A 23,993-nucleotide genomic window follows, 5' to 3' on the forward strand; every position below is an offset into this window, starting at 1 on the left:
TTCTGCAAATGATTTTGTTCTGTTTATAAACGTTTTATGGAAAAGCTGAAAATGCTGGACTATTGAGTGTCATCTTCAATTTTCTTAGGACAACTTCAAGCAAATAGCACCCCAGCATCATTGCCTCCAGTAACTCCCACCTCATTCCTTCAGCTTCCTGCTGCCCAAATATTAACTCAGCAGAGCTTTTACTGGCAATCAGAAATGCATTTAAGACCGAATGCATTGTACATTTATGCAATTCTTAAAAACAAAGCAGCACAACCTCCCAATGAAACTGTCACTTCTGAGTGAACTAGAGAGCGATATTCAGTCTGATTCCATCCACACCAGAGTAGCCAAAGGCATGTAAAAGAAGGTTAGTAACATATCAATAATGCTTTCTAAATATTAGCTTTAAATCTGTGTCTTTCTCTCTTTGATGTTTATGTGCAATGTTACCTCAAGAACAGCCCTTAGTATGAAATATTAGATAATTGTTGCACTCAAATCCTGGCCTTGAAGGCCTCTTTCATTGCTTCCATTCAGGTGCTGGTTTTTATCCCCATTCAAGCAGTTCTTGGATAACACAGGAGGCACATAGATACTAAAATAAACAGAAATACAACTCCATATCTTTCAGAAATGGGGAATACAGACCAGGTGCTACATTCCATCCCAACCTGTCAACATTTTTAGTAATTGCTAGCTGTCAAAAAAACTGTTAAAAAGCTAAACTTTTACTATAGAGAGAATAGAAATGAGCATAAGATGACCAAGTATGTAATATGGATTTAATAAATAGAGGACCTAATTTACAGTATGATTTTCTTAAGAATGATAGGTGTGGGTTAAATGCTCTAAAATGATCCTTTCAGAATGATTGTTTAAAACTGTAGTTAAGCAATTCATGTGCTATTCACAAAATCCATCGTCATGCAAGCTATAGGAAAATACTAGTTTCAAACTTCTAATTTCTGCTTTTGCAGGATCAGAGTGAAAGATCTGTAATCCCTAGCTGATGCCAGATTATGGATTATGCAGAGGTATTCATAGGAGAGGTATTGACGTGTATATCCTCTTCAGACAGATCCTTAAGGTTCCAGCCTTTATTGGGAACTGTCTACACAGACAGATTCACATTTTCTGATCCTTTCCTGAGGATCCTGGATGAAGGGAGCCAGCTGTAGGGCAGGAAATTGTGTACCTACATTGCTGTGACTCTCTGCCTGATCTTAAAAGTGCTGGGAAAAAAAAAAAAGTTATCAGCCCAGACAAGGGAGGGTTCCAACAAGCCTGTACAACTCCTGTCTGAAACTGGATTGTGTGTGTCTGCCTTCCACCAGGCAGGCATACACTGAGCTCCTCGGACTTGTGTGCAGGTGTGTTTCTGTGAAAGGACAGATGTTTTCTAAGTAGAATTACCAGCTCCAACTTGTTCATTGATCATCCTCTTCTTGTCAAGACAAGATGCTGTACAGCACATCATGCTGAATTACAGAACTAATTTTTCAGTTCTTTTTGATTTGGTTGCCATTGCAATTTGAAACTAATGCATCCAAAATCCTGTTTGGGGTGTCTATCTCGAGTTTCCCCAGGGAATTTAGAACAAGTGTGGCGTCCCAGCTGGCTACCTCACATAGTGCCCCCAGGTCCTGCTGAGCATCATCCTCCTCCTGCTTTCCTGACCATGGGCTTGATGCCTCTGCTCACTGCCACACAGCTACGATGTGTGACTGCTCCAGCCCTTCTCAGTTTCTTCCTTTACTTTTTCCTTCCACTTGACGAGCTGCAACATCAGCCCCACCAAATTCCCCAAACACATGGCCATCAAGTTGACAGCAGATCACACCGCTCATTTTGTTACGACTTTTCTGAACCCTGTTAGTGTGCCGGTCTCCACGCAGTTCAAGTTTGGTCCTTCTGTGCTCTTCACCGCTCCCTGTATGTGGCTGAGGAGCTCCTGGTCAGCAGCTGAGGACGTGGTTTGGTGATGGGGAGGGAAAGCTACACCCTCATCCTGCTGCCTTTATAGTCTATACAGAAATAGTCCTCTCATCTTCCCTGTTTCTTTGGTGGAAGAAATTCTCTGCACCCACCATCCGAAACACCAGTTTACAGCTGGGGACAGCTGTGTGTGTGCGTGTGTGTGTGTGTGTGTGTGTGTGTGTGTGTGAGTGGCTCATGGGGGCCACGCTGCTTTGAAAGAGGTTCAGTTCCGACTTGTACAGCATTGTTAAAGGGGGCGTGGGGGGGTGTATGTGAAGTACAGTACCAAAAACGGGTAAGTTATGTTTCTTTCTTATTTATCAAAAAGGTTCAACACATGCACCACTTCTACTGAGCTTTTTTAATGAAAGTCTTTCTCTTCTCTTTTTTAAGCAAATGAAGAAACATCCTTGTCGGCAATGTGACAAATCTTTCAGTTCATCCCATAGTTTATGTCGGCACAATCGTATCAAGCACAAAGGCATTAGGAAGGTTTATACGTGCTCGTAAGTTTTATTTTTATTTATTTAGAAATGGAATACAAACACCATTGTTAGTTGAACATCTTTCCTTAACTGTGTAAGAGCCAGTGTCCCATTCATTTAGATGCTCAGGACAGGCCAAATCAATTACCTGTCCTGCCTGCAGAAACGTGTCAGGCTTCTGAGAGAGCAATCTGAAACTTGGCTGAGCTGAGCAGTTCCACTTTGGGCAACCTGGTTTTCAGGAGTCTCTCAAATACACAACCACTCTTCCAGTCTACAAAAGGCACCTGTTAAGCATGACACTTGAATGTTTGTGTATGTGTGTGGGTGTGTCTGCAGGCACTGCCCAGATTCAAGACGTACTTTTACCAAGAGGCTGATGTTGGAAAAACATATTCAGTTGATGCACGGCATTAAAGACCCTGATGTGAAAGAAATGGCTGAATCTACCAATATGGAAGAAAGGGAAGTAAAAGAAGACACAAAGGTAATCACTTAGAAGACTCATTCAATTACTGAGAATTATTTGTTTGGTGGGTATATACTCAGGATCTTTATATAAATACAGATACTTTGATGCAATAAATGTCTCATCTTCTGTGAAGTAGAGTTCCAAAAAGATTGTTATTTATCAGAGTTGTTCTAGAATCTGCCAAGGGAAAGATTCTGACATTTGCAAGTCACAAATAATTATGAAAAGAACTGCATGTTGATGCTTACATGTGTCTGATAGAGCATTTCTGTCTTTTTGTTAGGTTCCTAGTCCAAAGCGTAAATTGGAAGAACCTGTAATGGAGATTAGACCTCCACGAGGTGCAATCACTCAGCCATTAAAGAAGCTGAAGATAAACGTTTTTAAAGTTCACAAGTGTGCAGTTTGTGGCTTTACAACAGAAAATCTTCTCCAGTTTCATGAACATATTCCCCAGCATAAATCTGATGGCTCTTCATACCAGTGCAGGGAATGTGGACTCTGCTACACATCTCATGTGTCCCTTTCCAGACACCTCTTCATTGTACATAAGCTGAAGGAGCCTCAGCCAGTATCAAAACAGAATGGGTCTGGGGAGGATAATCAGCAAGAAAACAAACCCAATCATGAGGATGACTTGTCCGACAGTGTGGCATCGGACAGAAGATGCAAAGTGTGCGCAAAGACTTTCGAAACTGAAGCGGCCTTAAACACTCACATGAGAACACATGGCATGGCTTTCATCAAGTCCAAAAGAATGAGTTCAGCTGACAAGTGATCAGATTGTTTGGGATGCAGAAATCTCACTCCACATTGGAATACTAATGACATTTTTGCTACAGAAAGTTCAAGGTATAATAGTGTTAACAGTACTGTTCAGGCTGTTGCAATATATTCTGCATAAAAGTATCCCCTTCACCTCATTGTCTATACCCTCAGAACCATTGAAGCAGTATTTGAGTTGAAAAGAGTTTGTATATATTTAAACTAATAATTTTTATACTCTTTTGTTATGTGTTTGTATCAGTATCTAGTGGAAAAATTGGGGGTTTTTTTCTGTTTTGGTTCTGTTCCTTTGTAGTAAGTTTCTTTAAAACAGAGTTCTGAATGCTGGGGCAGTTTCTTAGGTTCTCTTAAACAGTTTGGTTTTTGAATGCTTCTCAAAGAAACTTTAGCTAATGGAAGAGCATCAGGAGGAGGTGCTAGGAGGGGAGAGGAGGGAGGAGGCAAGCTAAGGGGGGATTATAAATTCTAAAGAACTTGGGCTTCCATATGTCTAAGGAAGCTTTTAAACTTTTTCTTACAAAATATATTATAAAATAAAAATTAAAGTACCACTGCATGTGTAAAATTAAGTGCTGTTTTTTTGGTGGCAATAGCAAAACTGGTGCAGACCCCCTGGAGTGGGAAAGTACTTGACGAGTATAAATGCACAACTCTGAGTATCATGAAGTGATTTTTTAGGTCATCAGGTGCTTGTGATCAAAGCTCAAATTGTTACAAAAGGGCTGGGCTGCTCTAGATTTAAGAAATAAGATGTAATTAGAGGAATAGGTTTATAATGATGATGATTTTTGTCATGTAATTTATTAAACATATAGAAGTGAGTACACAGCATTATGTATTTTCCTTCCTGGTTATTGAAAGGAAATAGTTGACCCTTGCTACAGGGGTTGGGATTTGCCAGCTCCACATGATCATGCCAAACGTTCTGGTGCTCAGTGTCACACACAGCCACAACTGGGAAGGAGCCAGCCCCAGCCAGGACTGGGACTGGGGCTTGCAGCTTTAGCCTAGGCCGTGCAGAGCTCGGCCAGACATTGCAAACTCCTGTCCAGCACCACTAGTTTTGCTTGCACAAGTACAAAAAGGTACCATACTGTCCCTTTCAAATAGAGTTCTCTGTGAGAGTATATTTTTAGTTTGTTTTTGCATTTTATACCTTGTATGTAACCCTACAAAAATTTTTGTACTTTTTTTTAAAACAAATTGTGTATATATAGATAGCTGCATGATAAACAGTAGTAATTGTTGGGTTCCTTATAAGTCTTGCTGCTGTCAGGTGTTACTATACACTATGTCCATTACGACTGTATTAAACACATTTCATATGTAAATAAATGTGGAGCATTTTGCCCCAAAAGATTTGTGAGATTCTGTTATTTATCATTAAATTTTAATAGTTTTAAAATTTGAAGTGTTTAAAAAAATATGGATCCTCTCAGCCACCTCTGTAAAACTTAATCGTTCTGGCAATTGTGTATCAGATACATTAGTTCTGCTCTTTTCATCCTCATTCCTAATCTGGCCCCTGGGTAGATGCTTGTTAGCCCATTTATATTACTGGCATATCAAGTGCTTGTGAGGTACTTCATCCTCCAGTGTGCAGCGGGCACAGCACCTCCGTGTGTGCCACCACTGCCCTTCCCATTTAGTGGATACCTCTGAACACTTGTTTGTTGATGTGCACTGTCAACTGTACAACAAATGAGTTATCACTATGCAGAATGGTGTTTTGTATACAGTGAACAGATAATAAAAGTTCCGTTTTCACAGCCATTACTAATACTTTTCTTTATTTTCCCTTTTCACTGTCTTACACCTGCAAGTAACCTGAGGATTGCAAATGGCATCATGGTGCCAGGGTGTCACGCTGCCACTCATATCCCCAGAGGAGCTCCTGCACAGCCAGGGAGGGCAGCCCAGCTGCTTGGCAGTGGGCTCTCTTAGTTCTAACTGGCAGATCAGTTGAACTCTCCTGCCAGTAATCTCTTGAAAGGTTTAAGGGATAGAGGGTTTTGAACTGCCCCATAAGCTCCAGCTACATTTCTATGTCAGAATTGACATGCCTCCTTAACAGAAGGACCACATCTTGAAAAGCAGGAGGTGAACAGAAGGTTTTAAAGCAACGTGAGATAAGGTGAAAAGGCACAAATATCAGTAGGCATGCCCAAAGGAGTTATTTCCTCTTGTAAACTATAGAAAAAATGTTTAAACTTACTTTTATCCAAGATCTGACATTTGAGTTGTTTGCTTTTAATTAACACTGTACACTACCAGTCAGTGATGACATAATTACTCCTCTTTTTTACCCCTTTCCTTTGAGGATTGAGTAATGGATTAAACCTCATAAAAGCTCTCTGAGGGTTAGAAGAGAGATCATGTAGACTCCACCATTTTGCAGCCACTCTTGTGGTTGCAAACAAAGGTGCTTAACAGTGCAACCTCAAATTGCAACAGAAACTAAGGCTATATATCTCCTCCTGTTGTGTTGCCTTCCCATTCCATTCCTTCTACTCTTCAGGGAGGCAGAGAGTGTCCTGAGAGACCTCTGCCCAAATATCCAGCTGCACACAAACTGCTTAACCAGGACTGCACCAAGGCTCAGGTCCCACTTCCAAACAATGCCTCAATAAAACTGTTTTTTCACCTGCTAATATTGATTAATACCTCACCTCGGGGCATGTGGACAGTGCCTGGCTCGGGCTGTGTGGACGTGGAGTCTTTGTGAAATAGCACCAAAATAAGTCACTGAGGCTTAGTAAGTGGGGCGGAGGGGGGAACCCACAAACCATGGGGACATGCACTCACCAGTGGGGAAGTAACAGAAAATGACAGCAGGAGAGTTCACAACAGTGAGGCAGCACGGACCTGGCCCTCCTCACTGTGCCCAGGGCCATACCAAGGCGCTTTCCAAAATGTGCAATTTGCCAAAATAAAGATGCCCTTGAGAAAGGCTGAGAGACCGGACAGAAGGAAAAATAAGGGGAAGTGGGACACTGTGTCAGCCAGAGCCACCTCACTCTGTGCAATCAACCTCACAGGAAGCAAAATGCTCTGCCACAAGAGCAGTGGGCTAAGGGGAAAGGCAAGCACAATTCCAAATCCTTCCCAGGACAAGACCCGAGGCAACAGCCTGAAGTTGCACCAGGGGAGATTTAGGCTGGATATTGGAGAAACGTTCTTGACCCAGAGGGTAGAAGGATCCCTTGAGAAGCAGTCACAGCACCAAGCCTGATAGAATTCACAAAGTGTTGGTATACTCTGGAACACATGATTTGACTCTTGGGGATGGTCCTGTGCAGAGCCCCTTGCTCTTGGAGATGGAGCTGTGAGGATCCTTGTGAGTCCCTTCCAGCTCAGCAGATTCTGTGATTGTGTCCTGTGTGCTCCCTCACACAGGGTGTGTTCCCAGCCTGCCACCTACTGCCTCACTCTAACATGCCCCAATCCTTCACGTCGTGCCATACACACTGGGGCTATGCTGTCCCTCTAAGCCCAGCCAGAAATAAGCCTAATTAAGTCAATGCATTTGTGTTGTCCGGTGCATGATGCCTTTAATGAACTACCACGTGCATCTGCATCCCTTGTTTCTGGGCATGGCACAGGTGTGCTGTGCCCACTCTTCATGGTGGCCCCAGATACCTCCCTCAGGAGCTGTTGAGCCTTGGCCTGCTTGCCTGTAGGTACAGCGAGAGTTAAACCTGGCTGGCCACAATCCCGGTACTTCTCTACACTTGTCTGGTGTTTGTACTCCTGGAGGACATTTGCAGATGCACAACTTGACCTGCCAAAGGCCCAAATGTTCTCAGTTCTTAACCTCTGTCTACCTGTGGGGAATTCAGTTTGGCAAGCCTATTTACTTTAAAAGGATTTTTATAAAACTCCGACCTTTTCAGTCTGTTAATATTACCTTTCTCAGTACACTTAGCATACACACACCACCGCCAGGCCAATAACAGCACACAGAAAAACCTATTTTAGCTTAAAACCTTTCTCAAATATTAGGCCAGTTCAGCAGTCAATTCTTCGTATTTGAATTTCAGATTATTACTCAAAGGTTATCTGCCTAGGCTCCATGAAGGGTAACTAGGAACAGCAGGGAATGGATTGACCAGAGAAATAACTACAGAACTGGTCAACCACGGAAGGCACAAGCGTTCCTGACCTACATCCCTGGGCTCTGTGTACAAAGTAGATTCTGCAGCCAGAAGTGATGTGGATGCAGGAGCACAAAAGAAGGAGCCACTTCTCATCTCATCCCTGGGCACTTCCTCACTTTGAAAAAAAAAAAATTATTTGCTCCTCAATAGTGACCATATAAAACCTGGTTTTGATGTTGTTTCTTTCATAGTTGGGTCAAAAAGAGCTTTCCTCGCTGGGGACCATTTGAGGGCATTGCAGTGAGGCACTGCACTGGGAATGACCCAGATTCACCTGGAAAATTAACTGAAGGCACTACAGCTCTCTTCTCTGAGCCCTGGGATTCTATTTTGAAGGAAGAAATGTATTTGAAACAGTAATGTGACTATTAGCCAAATAAGCTGAGCATGGCATCCTTCTCAGATACGTCCCCTTATATGATTTGGTGGAAGACTTTATGCAGTTCATTTATTTTCTGTTCTCAAATTGTGCTATTTTGAATTCAATAGCTCTAATGTGATGGTGGGGATATGGATGCAGTGCATTATCAGCATTGCTCTCCACAGGGTCGTTCCAGTACTTGGCTGACAATGCCATACCTCTGCAGGCCAGACCAATATTACAGGTCAAGCACAACAATATTTCCTGATTTAGTGATTGTTTCTGATTTTTTTTTTCCTCTCTTCCATGGGAGAAAGGAAAGGAAAAGAGAACATTATTCGCTAAATTCAATTGAATGTTCAGATAGCTGGATCCCTCCTTCCCCTTACCCTTCTTCCCGAGAAAGAAATTATTTTCACAAATAAACTATTCCCTGAAACAAATTCACTCAGTTGAAATCCAATTAGCTCTGCAGACACCGGGTCACAGAGCAGATTCAAAATGTTGACTCATACATGTAGAAAGTGACACTGGGGTTGCAAACTGTGCCTGTAAATGAATGGGTTCCTGCCAGCTCCCAAGGCACACGACCGGACTGAGGAGAAAAGTAACACAAGACAAAAGCCACCCATGCTCCCCAGCAGCAGCCTCCAAAGCCGGGGTGTGCATCCATGGGCGTGCAGGAAGCAAATAATCTTTCTACTGTTACAAAACTGCAATGAAATACAAGTATTCAAACTATGCACAAGAGGGGTGAGCAATCCCCTAGAAAACAAAGAAGTGTCGTTCAGTATTATATATACAGGTAGCACTAACGCCTGGCTGTGTGCAAAGGTCTGGCAAATATGCCAGAATGTCAAGAGCTACATTTTCTTTGTACTAAAAAACGAGCATAATTTTCTAGCTGCAGAGCTCCAGAAGATCTAGTGTACAAATATTGAAGTCAAACATCCAGTGCAGGGGAAGATTTCAAAATACTTGTAACCTTTAATAATCGCAATCACGCAGATGGTAAAATAACAGAGCCACCAACAGAGGTGTGGGTGATTCCCAGCATCTCTGGAAAAGGAAGAAAAGCTGCTTCCTAATATGTTTCTCTTGCCTCACCACAAACAGTGGAGGAGTCCGAGTGTGTTCTGAGCTGTCAAACACCAAGCACAATCGAACCAACAGGCAAAGGAACTGCAATCTCAGAAATAAGTGTAGGTTCATGCCTCAGACAAAATAAAATCCCATCCATGTGAACAAAAAAATAAACAGCTTCAATCCTCCCAGGTCTCAACACAAAGCTGCCTTCTTGCTTTTCCAAATTCGCCATACACAAACTCTGCTTGCTACAGAATTAGACTTTACCACCTCGATTTCCACTTTTAATTCTCTCCAGGTAATAGAAAAGTGACCAGGTAATAGAAAAGTGTCAAATATTTACCGTTAAATGCAAACATAATTAAACACTAAGTAAGGATTAAATCTATTCTTCTTTAGGAGGAATCTGGGTGTGATACACAGTGTTTTGGAGCAAAAGCTCTTTCCTTGTGTTTTTTTCATATTGATGCAGATGATACTCAGCATTAATATAATGATAGAGATTTTCTTCTAATAGCAAAGCAAATTTAACAAATATGTTTTTGACAAATTGTTTTTAATTGCCTATGAGTTAGTGGTCTGAACCCTAGTGTAAATTACTGCTGTGTTCTATGAAGTTTTTAGAGACTTTGTTAGTCTCCCTTATGTTGATTGTACAGCCTGATAATTTTGCCCAATCACCATTTAAAATCTCTCTTTTCTCAGGGTTTTTTATAAAATAAGGGCAAGCAGATTTGTACACAAAGGCAAGCAACTCTATTGAAAAAATCTGTCCAAATAGTATGGTATGAAAAACCTACTCAGAGGAATTGCAGAAAACCTTTTGCTGGGCAAGAGTCAATACATAATTTCAGTGGGCAGATCCCACTCATACAGAACACTTAACTTTGTTACACACCTTTTTAATTAAACTCTTAATTGCACAAAGAAAATTCAGAATCTTTTCACCACCTTTGAGTGTGCTCTTGTGTATTTTCCTTCTATCTTAGTAATTACTTCTGAATACTACATCTGCTCAAAGGTGAGAGTAGCAGATGCTTTTCCCTGAGTATTAAAGGATAGAAGAGAACTAACCTGAAATCACGTAAACTTAGGGGAACTCCTGTGTAGCAAGTAACATACTGGTGTCACTGGAAGAATCATCAGGTGAGGTGAAGCATCTTATCTAGATCGTGCCTAGCTGGTGTCCTCGGAGCTTTCTTTCCAATTTGCCATTTCTGTTCATTCCTGAGAGCATCACACCTTCCCCTGTGATCTAATGCCAGTTCTGCCTCTCTTAGTCAGTCCTAGTCTTGCCCAACTGTTTACCAGCACTGAAGTCCAGGTAAATTTCTGGCAAATTACAAAAACACCGCTCTGGTCAGTCAGTTTCCTTCCATTTATCTTAGTAGCACTTCCATGTGTTCTCTGCTCTCCCATTCTCAGTCTTCAGGGGGAAATTTTAAACTTGGTGAATGCCTGACTCGGTTCGGGCCGTTTAATTCCCAGGAAATCAGGCTCTGGGCTCTGACCTGTATCTGTGTGGCTGCTTGCTGCTTCAGGCTCATGCAATCATTCAGTGACCAAGTGGCAATGGGTGTGAAGTCTACCTGTGCTGCTGGGGGTCTGACCCGCAGGCAGGCACCCTCTGAGCAGCCCCGGCCCATCCCTGCCGGCCGCCGAACCTGCGGAGGGCACCGAGGGGCTGCGGCTTTTCTGGGCATCTGTGCTCTTCTCTGATCGAGGCCGTGTCGCGGTCCCTGAGCAAACACTGGGATCGCGGCCAGCTGCTGCCATGAAATGATTCCGCTCACAGCCGGCGAGGAGCGCACTGCGACGCCCTCTTTGACGCCTTCGCCCCACTCCGCCCTCACGGCCCCTCACGGCCCCTCACGCCGCCCCCGCCCTCAGCACAGCGCCCCCTGCCGGCCGCCCCCGCCCTCAGCACAGCGCCCCCTGCCGGCCGCCCCGCCCGCCCCTCACAGCGCCCCACCTGCGCAGAGCCCGCGCGCCCCGCACAGCGCCCCCTGCCGGCCGCCTCGCCCGCCAATGAGCTGCGCACACGCAGCGGCGGCCCCAGGGTGCCCGCCGCAGTCGCCTGACCCCAAACTCTGCCCCCCTCACGGGACCCCGGCGCAGCCGTCCCGTGTTTCTCGGGCGGGCGCGGCTTTTCCCGCCGAGCCGAAGGGTCTGAGCCTTCGCCGACGGTCCTCGGTACAGCCAGTTGCTCAGGCACCTTCAGGGGCAAGAAGCAAGGGGCCTCTCCATCAGGACCTTTCGCCGCGGTGCATTCGGGAGTTGTAGTTCACCTGGCCGTGGAGGCCCTCTGTGCGTCAGCAGGGCGGGAGAGGAAGGAGACTACAGATCCCGGAGAGCAGCGCGGGTCCCGCTGTCATCGCTGTCGCTGCGCTGGGGGCGCGGGTTTTGCTGGCCCAGGAGCGGCGGGATCCGCGGCGGCGCCGCCATGGATCTGTTCGGGGACCTGCGGCGCATGAACAAGCGGCAGGTACCGGGGCTGGGCCCGGGGCCCCCGCCGCTCTCACCCCTCGCCCAAGAGCGGGGCTTTTCAAACACCAGCGTGCAGGCTCCTTCCCACCACTGTCCCGTGTGCTGCCGAGAAAAGGAGCAAAAAATGAAGGAGCGTGGTTGGTGAAAGCGCATCCGCTGCTAGAAGGGCTGGCGGAGAATTTGGGGGCAGAAAATCAAATCTGTGATTTTCTAGATAAGAAATTTCAGCATGATAGTAGCAGGAAATGATCCTTTGTCGTCTCTCGCGTCCTACAGCTCCTCTTTTTAAACAAAAGTCACTCTCAGAAAGTCAGCCTCTGCTGATAGTCCGGTGTTCCACATGTCCCTTTCGGGTATTTCTGAACTCCGGAGGGAGTCGGGGCCTTGTGACCAAACCAGGTTTGATGGTTTGCCAGCTCGCTTCCCCAGCTTTATAAGCCTTTATCAGAGTGTTTGCCTCTGTCACTGACACACAGGAGTGGCTTAGCCACGACTAAGGCACACGGAGGATTCCAGCTTTATGCTGCACTTCTGTGCCACCAGACTCGTGTTGGAATAGGATTTTAGCATAAAAACCTAGAATTTGTGGTGCACTTGAGTTGAAGTTCTATGTTGTGCTTCTAAATAAAATACAGTACTTTTAAAAAGCAATTTTCTTGTTTCACACAGCTATATTACCAAGTCTTAAATTTTGCTATGATTGTGTCTTCTGCCCTAATGATCTGGAAAGGCCTGATCGTGATCACTGGCAGTGAGAGCCCCATTGTTGTGGTGCTCAGGTGAGTCGATGGAAAGCCTTTCTGCTTCAAGTCCAGGTATTGTTTTGCCTTTTGTCTCCTCCTCGTTCCCCTTGGATATATTTGAATTTGAAATCTCTCCTATTTAAAGAAAGACTCAAACACTTTCTCCTAGCTGTGTTTGGGCTCTGGCAAAGGTCACGCTGTCAGTAGCCACGGCTCAGTTTCCACTGAGGTTTGTAGGAGCAGTAAATGTGTGAGACCTTTTAACATCCAAGTTCCTTCACTTCATGGGTAAACTCCTGCAGATTGCTCTCTGGGATTTGGGTTCTGTTAAAGGTCTGAGCAGTGTTACTGAATGGGTGAAGCTACAGATCTCAGTTAAAATTGTGGGTTTATCTGTGAGAATTAAATGTTCTTTGATTTCATGGTGTTTCTTTCATTTATGCCAACAAACTGTCTCTTTCTTGTTGTTTGTAGTGGCAGCATGGAACCGGCTTTTCACAGGGGAGACCTGCTATTCCTAACAAATTTCCATGATGACCCAATCAGAGCTGGTGAAATAGTTGTTTTTAAAGTTGAAGGCAGAGACATTCCAATAGTTCACAGAGTTATCAAAGTACATGAAAAGTAATGCAACTTGGCATTTTTTTGTTTGTAAAGCTCCTTTCCTTCCCCATGGCTTTCAGTGACAGTTTAATTGTGATTTAGTGTGTGAGGAAGGCAAGTGAGGATCAGCAGTGAGAGAGAACTCAGCTGTAGGATATGATCCACTTCTCTCCCCAGTTCTGTGCCACACTACTCGAGGGTCTGAGATCTTTCCCTCAGCAAAGCTGCTCAGGATTGCTATGACCAGGAGGAATCCTGGCAGCAGGAATGTGCATGGGAGCAGAATCCACTCTCTGCTGATGGTTGTCCAGTTAGAGTTTTAGTTATAATAGCAAGTTTTTGACAGAAGGTAGAGATTCAGGATCAGGGTGCAGTCTGACAGAGTGTGTGAGCTTTGCTAACTGAAGTTTTCCAAATTTGACTCAGGATAAAAGAAGAGATTCTTCTTATTCTTGTGTCTCTTGGCCACACTGCCCACAACAATTCTTGCTGAAAAGCAGCAGGGAGAGGGCTTGGTTTGGCCTTGATTGCAGATGCCTCCTCTGCTAAACACTTCCTTCCAAACCACTGTTCTGCTCCTAGTTCTGCACAGTGAAAAGCTAAGCTGGAGGTGGCAAGCACTGGCATATTTGCTCCATGAACTGAAGGTGTTTATTTCTTGAGTAATATCTGTTCTTTCATGCTTTTTTAAAATTCCCAAGAATCGCCTGTTTATTTTTTTTTATTATTACCTAATTTGTCTTTATGAGAACTCCTCATTTCTTGATATCAGTACTTGAGCAAAATTCATTTGCACACTGTAAGCTTAAGAACTTTATTTGAGTTTGTGTTCTGTTGAAAATGCAAATAAGCACACAGGACTTTTGTGGAGGAAGTTTAGTGCCTGGATGGATAATATCCTTTTCATGTCCACTGTGTAATTGCTTACATCAATTGACAATCTAGGAGTGTTGTAAAAAACGTTTCTTGTTAATACCTGTTGATGGATAAAGTCAGTAAAGTCTGTAATGTTAATGATTTAATGGTGCTTGTTCAATAAGCAGGGCTGAAAGCAAACATTGTTATCTAATCTTGTAGCACTTTTCATCCTCATTTGCTTTGTAGATGTTAATTGAGATTTTTAAATTAAGTGCCATTTAGTTTATCACCTCATTGCCTTCTAGAGGAAATGGGAACATCAAATTTCTGACTAAAGGGGATAATAATGAAGTTGATGATAGAGGCTTGTACAAAGAAGGTCAGAACTGGTTAGAGAAGAAAGATGTTGTTGGAAGAGCAAGAGGGTAAGTAAAGCAAAATGCTCTTAAATCGGTTCTGCTGTTGATACAAACCGGATCTGATGTATTTTTGAAATTTCTTAAATAGAATTGTAATTAAAAAGAGAACCTGGAAAAGTTGCTTCCTATAGTCCTCCCACTGATCCCACTGATGTGGAGTGTGGGGGATAAAAAGGACATTTAGCAAATAGTTCATCTGAAAATACAAAATTAACCAGCTTCTCCTTGTAATGGCTGGAAATTCCTCATAAACTGTTTTGGCATTCCACAGGAATTTTATGAAAGGTTTGAGGTTTTGACTTTGTCCTCTTCTCCAGCTGAGCTGAAATATCTTCACATTTTCTCAGATAACTTTGATTAGGGAAAACGAATGAATTTTACTTCCTGTTCAGATCTGCATTAGTCACAGGCATAAATGATGGGATTGCACTGAAATAGTCCATTAAAATAACATTAAAATACTTCCATGTAATATTTGTGGGTTAATTTTGCATTTATCAATTCAATTAACAATTGTTAATTTATCAATTACAGGTTTTTGCCCTATGTAGGAATGGTAACTATAATAATGAATGACTACCCAAAATTTAAGGTATGTGTACTGACATCTTGAATACTTGAATTGTTAAAATAACAAGTACAGACAGGAAGAACCTTGCCTCCAAACATACACGTTAATAAATTTGTGTCTGTGGTTTGGTGCCTAATGTAGGATGAGCTGGGTTTCCCTGCTTACTGTTGGGCAGTAGAATTTGTTGTTTGTAATTAGTTGAAAACATGTAATTTATTAGAATTTTGTTAGTTAAGTTTATCCAGTTGTGCTGCCTGGTTATGATGAATTTGATCACCTTACAATCTTCCTGCAATTCTGTAGGAGCAGAGCTCTGTAATTTTGGAAGGTGTGGTATTTTAAGTGGGCACCTTTAGAACAGTTTGTGCTTTCAGAGCTCAGTGGAGAGCAATGGTAACGAGTCTGTGTTCTGTGTTTCTTTGCAGTATGCTCTCCTGGCAGTGATGGGAGCATATGTACTGCTCAAACGGGAATCCTAAACACAACAACACAGGCAAATATACAGGGGGGAAAAACTAATATATTTCAGATGGTTTCATTTCTGTATACGGTTACAAAACTGTGCAAGCTTTTGTCTTGTCTAAATAAATGACACCTAATGAGTGAAGCTGTTGGCTGCTGGCTCATTACAAAATTCCATCTTTACCACCTTCTACAGACTGCTCTCAGCTAGCCTGGCACTGGTTTGGAGGGCTGTTGTGCTGGAGCAGCTAAGGGCTCTCTCACCGTGCCACAGTGGGTTTTCTTGTCTGCTGCTGCATCTGAACCCACTTTTGCCCTCCTGTTTGTTTTGGGGGTTATTTTTAATCTGTCAGTGCCCTCTTTTCTCCGCCATACTAATTGTTTGGATCAGTGCTTGTAAGGACAGAATCTCTGAACAGGTAGCAAGTTCTAGGAGTTTAGTCACACTTATGCCTAAGTCGGCTGGCTGTGGCTGACAAAAACAGACGAGGAGGGGACTTTCACTCTGCCTTGGTACTGAGCAGTGGGGACTCAGAGCTTTTTCCCTGAATTTGAAATTTGCTCCTTCGTGGGGTAAGGAAAAAAGCCCAGATGGCCTGATTTTTAGAGGCCTGGTTCTTGGGGACTGTGTGTATTGCTAATGTTCAGGCTGTTGATGATTCTGCCTTTTGTGTTCTTGCTCTTAAACAAACCTAACAAAAGGGTTTTCTGGGGCTTTAATAACACTCATAAATTACTGAATGAATAGCACAGTAGTACACTTCAGGGATATTGCCGAGAAGGGGCCAGAACTCTTATGCCAGTTTAGAGAATGTATTATTCTCTCCTATCATATAACACCTGAATAGTGTTAAACATAAAATTGATTTTTCATTTAAAAACTTACCTGATAACTGTCTTTTATGAAATTTGGTATTTTTCTCTTACCTTCAAATGTCAGTGTTGCAGCTTCAACAAAGCAGAACTTGTTTTCCTTGCTGGCTTTGTTTTTATAGCTTTGATAAGGAACAGCATGATGCTTTTTTCCTCTGGAGTTCTGTTTCTTCTGTAATCCCTTACTTCTGCAAAAATACTCTATTATACAATAATGACACCTTTTTCTGTTGTAACAGCTCATGCTCAGCAGACAACTGCTGAATTTCTCCAAGTAATATTACTTCTTTTGTGTCCTATTAAGCAGTTTTCACATCCAACTGTATTATAAAAATTACTTACTTTGTGTCAAATTGTATAGAAATAAAATTGAGTATAATAAATGGCATGGCAAAATAATGTTGGGATCCTTAATGCAGTCTTCCTGGAAGTGTATCCTCCCAGTTAAGAAAAAATGATGTGTTTTTTGGAGACAGTGTGTGTGGAGTAAGATTTTTTTTTTTTTTTTTTTTTCTCTTGGTATTGCTGAAATCCAGATTTATGCTGTCCACCTACCCCAGTGCAAGCACAGTCAGCTCTGACTTGGAGAGTGCAGTTGGACATTTTGCATCTGGCCAATGTGACACTGGGATCCAGTCCCAGGAGTGGCTCAGAGCTGTGCTGGGGGGATCAGAGTGGGTGTTAAGAAGCATTTCCATACTGAGGGGGTGCTCAGACCTGGAGCAGCTTCCCCAGGCTCAGCATTCCAGCAGCACTTGGACAACGCCCTTGAGTGTCTGGGCAGCCTGGAAGGGCTCAGGCTATTGGGCTGGATGGTCTCTGTAGGCTGTTCTGGTCCACAGGCATGTCCATAAATGCTTCCATTTGAATTCTCCAATTATTGAACCCCTCCACCACAAAAATCTTAAACCCAAACCTGTGGCTGCCACAGCAGCCTGGCACATGTTAAATATGCAGTGAGCAATCACTGTGGTCAAGCTTCAACTGTCCCAGGGCTTCCCAAAATGCAGCACAAACAGTATCAACTATCATACACCGGGCTTTATTAAATAAATGTTATTATTTCATATTATTCAGCCTCTGTAAAGTTGTGGAGCTCTCTTCTGAGAAATGTCTTCAGTTCTTCAGGGAGCTGTTGCTGCACTGAGTCGATGTTGAGGTTATTTGCAGAACACCTGCCCTGAGTGTAGGTTGGAAATGCTGGAGATTAGTGTATTCAGCATCTTCAACATTTACAGAGTATTCCTCAGCGATCATGCCTGTTATTACGTTGGAGATAGTCCTCCACCAGTGTTTGTTCTGTATGTGCGTCCTGGCTGTGTCTAACACCGGGATCCCTACAAAGAAGATGATGAAAGGCACACCATTCTTACATTATCCCTTTTTATAGCCATCAAATGTGCGTTGCTGATAGAACAATGATGCTTGTCTAAAATGTAAAGGAAGCAGATTAAAGAGTGTTATCGTGGTAATAGCATTTAAAAACCATTCGTGTTTTCCTGCCGTGAAGCACGGCAACGTTTTGCTTTGCCATGGGTATATGAAAAGGGGAAGGGTATTTTAAAACAGAGACTTGCTTCTTGATGTTCAAACACAGATTGATGTTACCAGGCTTCTTCTTACAGAGAAAGATTGTCTTGAGTGAGTTGAGTCACTCTCAGTTCGTAACATCCTTTGGTTGTACCTGGTTCCTTTTGTATTGTGGGGGGTCCAGAATAATATTTCCCTATATTATCAAGTTATTTATTTTCCTTAGAAGGGTAATAAATTAAGAATTAGAATAAATCCTTATAAACAAGTAATTAAATAAGAAAGACATAGCACATATACAACATACGAGAAAGGTTTATTTGTTTGCATTGTATTTTCAGTAAAAGAGATTTGGGACTACCAGGCAACAAGGAACTGAGTAAGAACTCATGTTTGGTTGGCTTTGGTTTTGTTTTCTGAAAATGGACAATTTCCTGAATTTTTCAATTTCCTGCCTTGATTGCTCCAAACAATTAGAAGTTTCTCTAGATGGCAATATTTTATTTGATCAGCTGTCATTCAGCACAGAGCACGTCTCTAGCTGTCTTGCAGAGTGCACATGGAAACTTCAAGCATGAGAATACTATTGTGAATTAAGCAGGAATGCATAATTAATAACCAAAAGAAAAGAATGAATCACAATCAGTAAACGAAAACGAAACAAGGGAACAATTTGGCTCAGTACAGCAGGATACACAATTGACTTCAAAAGGAATTGTACAAGAGTTTGCCCAGAAATTATGTTAATTCACATCCGTGGGAGCTTCCAGTAGGGATAGTTCAGTTCTAGTCGTGTGGGGCTAGCTGGAGGAGCTGGCGGGTTCCTTACAGTCAGCTCTGCTCCCTGTATATCCCACGTCCTGCCATAGTTCTCTAGACAGCAAAATTATCACATAAACTGTCCCCATTACACGTGGCTTCATCCTGTCCCTGCTGTTCTCCTGGGTGACAAGTGGCGCATCAGGACTTCACATCTCCTCACGGCTCACCCACCTTCACTGCAGTGAAACCACTTTCTGTATTCCCCTTCAGAGCGTTTCCAGGGCTGCACTGTCTCCATCTTTTCCCTGCACTGCCTCTTCAGTCTGGAATTCTTTTCATCCGTTTTCTACAAAGTTGGCCAGTTGCAGGTACCGCAGGGTGCTGCGAAGTTTACAGGTTCCCTGTGCAAGGAAAGCAGCAAGTCCCGTAAATGCGCTTCCACTTTACTGTCACTTGTGACAGGAAATTTAGGCGATACTGGAAATTAAAGTAAGCTCTTTGCACGAGGTTTTCTGTTCCAGTGAGGGACAGCGAGACCCTTTGCCCCAAGTGCAGCCGAGCCGAAGCCCGCACGGTGCGGTCCCGCAGTGCGGGGGTGACCTCGGCCCCTGCGGCTCCCGGCTCCCCTCAGCGGCCCCTCCGCGCCTCGGGCCGCCCTCTGAGGAGCTCCGGGCGCCGCCGGCAGCACCGCCCCGAGGTGCCCCGGGCCGCCCCCAGCACCGACCGCCGGCGAACGGAGCGGGGGAACGCGAACCTGTGGGACGCGCCCGTGTTGCGAAGGTAACCGAGAGAGCGAACGGCCCCCCCGCCCAGGGCAGCGCCCGGGGCCGGCGCCGCCTCAGCTCCCCCCGCGGGGCGGGGAGCGGGCCCGTGAGGAGGCGCCAGGCGCGGGGGCTCCGCTGGCGCCGGGCCCGGCTCCGGATAAATGGGGGGCGGCGGCGGCGGCACTCGGGAGCCTTGGCGGAGCCGGAGCGGAGCGCGGCTCGGGGCAGCAGCGGCGGCACCCGCAGCAGGGCACGATGCGGGGCGGGCGGCCCGCGGCGCTGGCGCTGCTGGCGCTGGCGCTGCTGACGGCGCAGGGCGGAGCGGCGCCCCTGCAGCCCGGCGGGACCCCCGCGCTCACCAAGATCTACCCTCGCGGCAGCCACTGGGCTGTGGGTAAGTGCGGTTTAGCTCCTGCCAAGGCAATGGAACGCGCGGTTCCCGCGTCCCGTGTCGAGGCAGGGTAAGTCTAAAACCTACAGCTTCTCCGTCCACTTTTATTCCAGCAAATCTTGCCAAGCGCCTCTCTCTATCTCCAGGCAAAGTACTTGGTTATCGCTGCCCCTTTCTCAGCCGCTTTTCTCTGACAGTGTAACACAAGAGACAGAAGAAATTAATTGTATGTGACGCTGACAAAATCTTCAGTCCCAGTAGTGCTACAATTTGACACTATCTATCCCCTTCCCTTCCCTTCCCTTCCCTATCCCACTGATGCTTGAACAATCAAATCTCTACCAGTTTTGGTTAATTTTGTGTTATTTTAATTGTTGTTACAGGACATTTAATGGGAAAAAAAAGCACTGGAGATTTTCCTTACGGTTCTGAAGAAGAAAACAAGACACCATTTTCAGCATTACCTGACAATATCAAGCAGCTGGAAGAGTATCTGCAATGGGAAGAAATCTCAAAATACTTGCTAAGGCTGCTAGAAAGGAATGAAAATAAAAGTGGTCACTTTTTAAAAGGAGGGCTTCCCTGGTATACCAGGAACACCTGGGACACAGATGACAATAACAGTTGGAAACACGTAAGTAAGATAAAACCTGTAAAGATACTCCATGTGTTCAGTTTTTCGTTTACAGTAACATATCAGATTCCTCTAACTGGTGGGTTGTCCAGAAAAGCAGCAAAAATGCATCTCATGCATTAGACACTGTGCAGTAAGACTCTGCTCTTGATTACAGATTATCACTCACCAATTATTTTTGATGACTTCGTTTGCTGCCAGGCATAAACACGGCATGCATTCAGTAGACTTTAGTGCCTGGGTTCCCTTCGAGCTGCTTGGTTGGGCCGTTCTTTTCTTCATGCTTAGGTGATCACCTGGCAGCACAAACTGCCCAGCAAAGCCAAGACAGTGTGAAAAATGAGTGTGAGGGCAGAAGGAACCACATCACACTGACTGTCCCCTTCCATCACCATTCAGGATGTTCTGCCTTGGGCTGAATAAAGCCGAGGGCTGTAGAATTTTCTCTGGTCCCGGGTTTGTCCCTTTTGTCCTTTGCCTTTCTTCCAGCCCATGGTGCTGGCTACTGCTGTGGTCATTCCTGGGTTTACTAAAGGAGTCTGGGACTACTGATAAGCTGCCCCTCCTCATCCCTCAAGTTAGTGTCCTTCCAAGTGCTGTTGCACAAGACAACAAGGTTTTGGAGTAGATTAATCCCTATTCTTTTGGGAAATCCTATAAAATACACTGGGAAGGATAACAGTGAGGTTTTACAGAAAGTAATCGGGGTGTAATGCAAATCACAGGATCTACAAGAAAACTCCTTTTCTTACAGTGCCTCAGGCACAGTCATGGTGACAAAGCTGCAGAATTCTTTTGGGTGACAATGAAATAGAATAAAAAGATTAATACGCCCCCTTAAAGACATAACTGGGAAGATTTTTCCTTCCCGTATTCTACTGCAATATGATGTCATTAGTATTCCTGGACTAAGTGATGAACAAATTCCATTATTTAATGCAAAGAGGGAAATGTTCTGACTTCTAAAAGTAGCTGTCAATAAATCCTATTTAGGAAGGCTGGAAGTTGCCTCTGGTAAGTGGAATCATATCCATATGTGTGTACTTTCACTGTAAATTAATATCCACGTTTCTGTGGTCAGACATTGAGCACCCTTATGTTATAATGAGGTTATTGCCTTAAGCATCCAGATTTCTGCAAAGATTAGTAAAAAAGCTCATGTTCTTCCTGTGACTAAGAGGACAACTTATAGAACCTCATTTGGCCATAGAACCTTTGATTTCCATCATTCAAGAGTTTCTTTGTCTCCACCCTGAAGTAAAATCTAATGGAAGTAGCTGTAGCTGTGCTTTCCTGCTGTTGGACACAAATACCTGATGATACACACCCTAGATAGGATATGATGACCTGTTTTCCCCTTGGCTTCAAGAAAGCACCCGAAATTTAACGTATTTCTGGGATCTTCCTTCTAGATGAAGAAAACATGAAGATCAAAAGGAATGTGCTTTACTCTTTTGAGGGCTGTGATAGTTTCCTAAACATTTAAATAATGAGAATTATTTTTCTTTAAAAAGTTATTTTGATTAAAAGAGGCCTTATTTATAAAGGTAGAACTCTGATATATGGAATGTGGGATTCGTGTGCATAGTGGTACAAATGCATAAGTGGCCTTTGGGGATAGAATGTGTAGATTCATCAGGATGTGAGGGATTTCAGGTGCACATACTTTGGTGAGACAACACCTTGGGGTAAGGTGCTGCTGTACCACAGCTGTGGAAGGTGTCCATCCACAGAAGAGGATTACCAGGTGCAGGAAGCATCCAGAAAATTTGTCTTTGGCATGAAACACTTTTCCAGGCATATTTCGTGTGAGTTTGGAACAGAAACTTGTTCTAGGAGGAACCAGCCACCAAAACTGCAGCGGGTTACTGTTCCCTGTGCAGTGGCCTGTTGGAGACTGATACTAAATGTGACCGAGGGAAGGGAAATGATGAACCCTGCTGCCATCTTCTGGAATGGCTGTCCCAGGAGCACAGGGCCACCCAGGGCTGCAGTTCCCGTGCACTGACAGAGATGCCGGCCACGAGGAGTCTGTGTCTGCACACAGCAAAGACTGGCTGTGCTGGGAACAGACAGGCTCCAAGAACTTTGTTTCATGGATGCTTTCAAATTTAGCCGATTTAATTCAAAGCTGGAATTTTCAGTTTAAGATCAGGAAGCCCCAAAGCTAGAAGTAAATGCAGGTAAGTACAGGTAACTCAGTTCAGGATCTTTCTTAGTAGCCCAAATCATCCAGTGCATCACCACTGATGCTCACACTGGGCTGTACATTTCTTAAGAAGAAAGGAATTCTTTTTAAAGGACTCACCCAGAGGAGGAAAATGGCTGTAACACACAAACAGTAAAAAAATGGAAGAGGTGAGCCTAATGCTTCTTGGAGTTTGGCTTAGGATAGTGCACCTGTGTTATTTTGTTTTCAGTTATACCTTGCCTGCTCTTTATTCTCTGAATAAATTACAGTTAATGTAGTTAAAGAGGGTGCAAATCTCTCCTGCAAGTTGGATTAAGTGCAAAAGTAAGTTGGAAAATAAACTTTAAATTGTTTCTATTACTTGGCTTTTTCATACTAATGAGACAGGATATAAATGAGATGGCACATAGAATTATTTGAGAGAATGACTTTCCTCCTACTTTGGCAGTTGGTTATTACACTAACCAAGACAAATGGGGTCTGTTTCAAAAAGATTATTAGGAATATGTTTGTTATGTGAATGCACAGAGCACATATCTGTTAGGCTTATTAACTTACAGTAGGTTTATTAACTTAGTGAATTACTTTTTTCAGGACTGGTCTATAAATAATATATTTCTCTTTTATTAGATGATGGACTATCTGCTTCAAGTTGTGAATATGAAAGAGAGCACTCCAAGCTGAAAGAAGATCACTAAATCATGAAGAAATTAAATACTTTCTGTAAGAGACTATATTTCACAAGCACTTGATTGTATCAGATAATCAACAAGGTCACTTTTCTGTACACAAGAATTCTTTTGTGTGAAGTACATATTTAAATACACATATTCTTGTATGGTTCAGCAAGAACTAAATCCTCTACTTCATTTTCAAGGTTTCTTTTTCTCATTTGAATGGCTTTGAGATATTGAGATGTATATATATCTATATATCTATATATATAGATATATATAGAGAGTAACGGAAGGGTCTTCCAATTAATTATATGACTTACTTATCGAATCACTTAATCTCTTAGTTCTGAAGTACATGACATTGAAACATTCGCAATAAAAAGTACCAAGAAAAAGGCGGAGTTTATGCTTTTATTTGAGCTAAGCAGTGAAATTCTCTGTGTAAAAGCCAGTAGCAAGGGCCGCTGCCTTTCCAGGACAGGGCTTGTGGTGCACTTTGAGCCGCTCTGCTGCGAGCCTCCGTGCCCCGTGTGTGCCCGGGAGGTGCCGCTGCCGCTCAGCGCTGCCCCCGCAGCCCCGGCCTGCTGCCGGCGGCTCCGCCGTGCGCCGAGCGGAACGGGCCCAGGACGAGCCCCGGCCGCCCGCTCCCGCCGCCTCCGGCAGGCGGCGCCCTCGGCCCGGCCGTGAGGGGAGCGCTCCGTGAGCTCCGGGAC

The 23,993-nt window shown here is 43.9% G+C and overlaps 3 protein-coding genes across 7 annotated transcripts in view; all 3 read left to right on the top strand.

The window, feature by feature from the left end:
- LOC106863886 (zinc finger protein 532) overlaps positions 1–5,484 on the top strand; it is a 32,886-nt gene extending 27,402 nt beyond the window's left edge. For all 4 annotated transcript variants that reach the window (XM_014893460.2, XM_088155426.1, XM_014893462.2 and 1 more), the window contains exons 8-10: positions 2,362–2,474; positions 2,793–2,940; positions 3,209–5,484. In XM_014893460.2, coding sequence (XP_014748946.1) covers positions 2,362–2,474; positions 2,793–2,940; positions 3,209–3,703 — 756 coding nt within the window. In that variant the 3' untranslated portion in view covers positions 3,704–5,484. The remainder of the gene's footprint in view (positions 1–2,361; positions 2,475–2,792; positions 2,941–3,208) is intronic.
- Positions 5,485–11,601: 6,117 nt separating this feature from the next.
- LOC106863889 (signal peptidase complex catalytic subunit SEC11C) lies at positions 11,602–16,730 on the top strand. Of its 2 annotated transcripts, none has more exons than XM_014893471.2 (6): positions 11,602–11,800; positions 12,472–12,581; positions 13,020–13,169; positions 14,312–14,431; positions 14,960–15,017; positions 15,422–16,730. In XM_014893471.2, the coding sequence occupies exons 1-6, from the start codon at positions 11,759–11,761 to the stop codon at positions 15,473–15,475; spliced, it is 534 nt and encodes a 177-aa protein (XP_014748957.1). In that variant the 5' UTR covers positions 11,602–11,758; the 3' UTR covers positions 15,476–16,730. The 2 variants fall into 2 exon arrangements, with proteins under 2 accessions (XP_014748957.1, XP_088011760.1); XM_088155634.1 differs by having other exon boundaries at positions 11,693–11,796.
- A 2,912-nt stretch (positions 16,731–19,642) lies between these two features.
- LOC106863891 (gastrin-releasing peptide) lies at positions 19,643–23,675 on the top strand. The gene is made up of 3 exons (XM_088155565.1): positions 19,643–19,781; positions 20,162–20,412; positions 23,234–23,675. Exons 1-3 carry the CDS (start codon positions 19,643–19,645, stop codon positions 23,285–23,287), a joined length of 444 nt encoding a protein of 147 aa, XP_088011691.1. The 3' UTR covers positions 23,288–23,675.
- The last annotated feature ends 318 nt before the right edge of the window (positions 23,676–23,993 follow it).

This window comes from Sturnus vulgaris, chromosome W (genome assembly GCF_052056855.1).
Source record: "Sturnus vulgaris isolate bStuVul1 chromosome W, bStuVul1.hap1, whole genome shotgun sequence".
Classification (NCBI taxonomy): Eukaryota; Metazoa; Chordata; class Aves; order Passeriformes; family Sturnidae; genus Sturnus; species Sturnus vulgaris.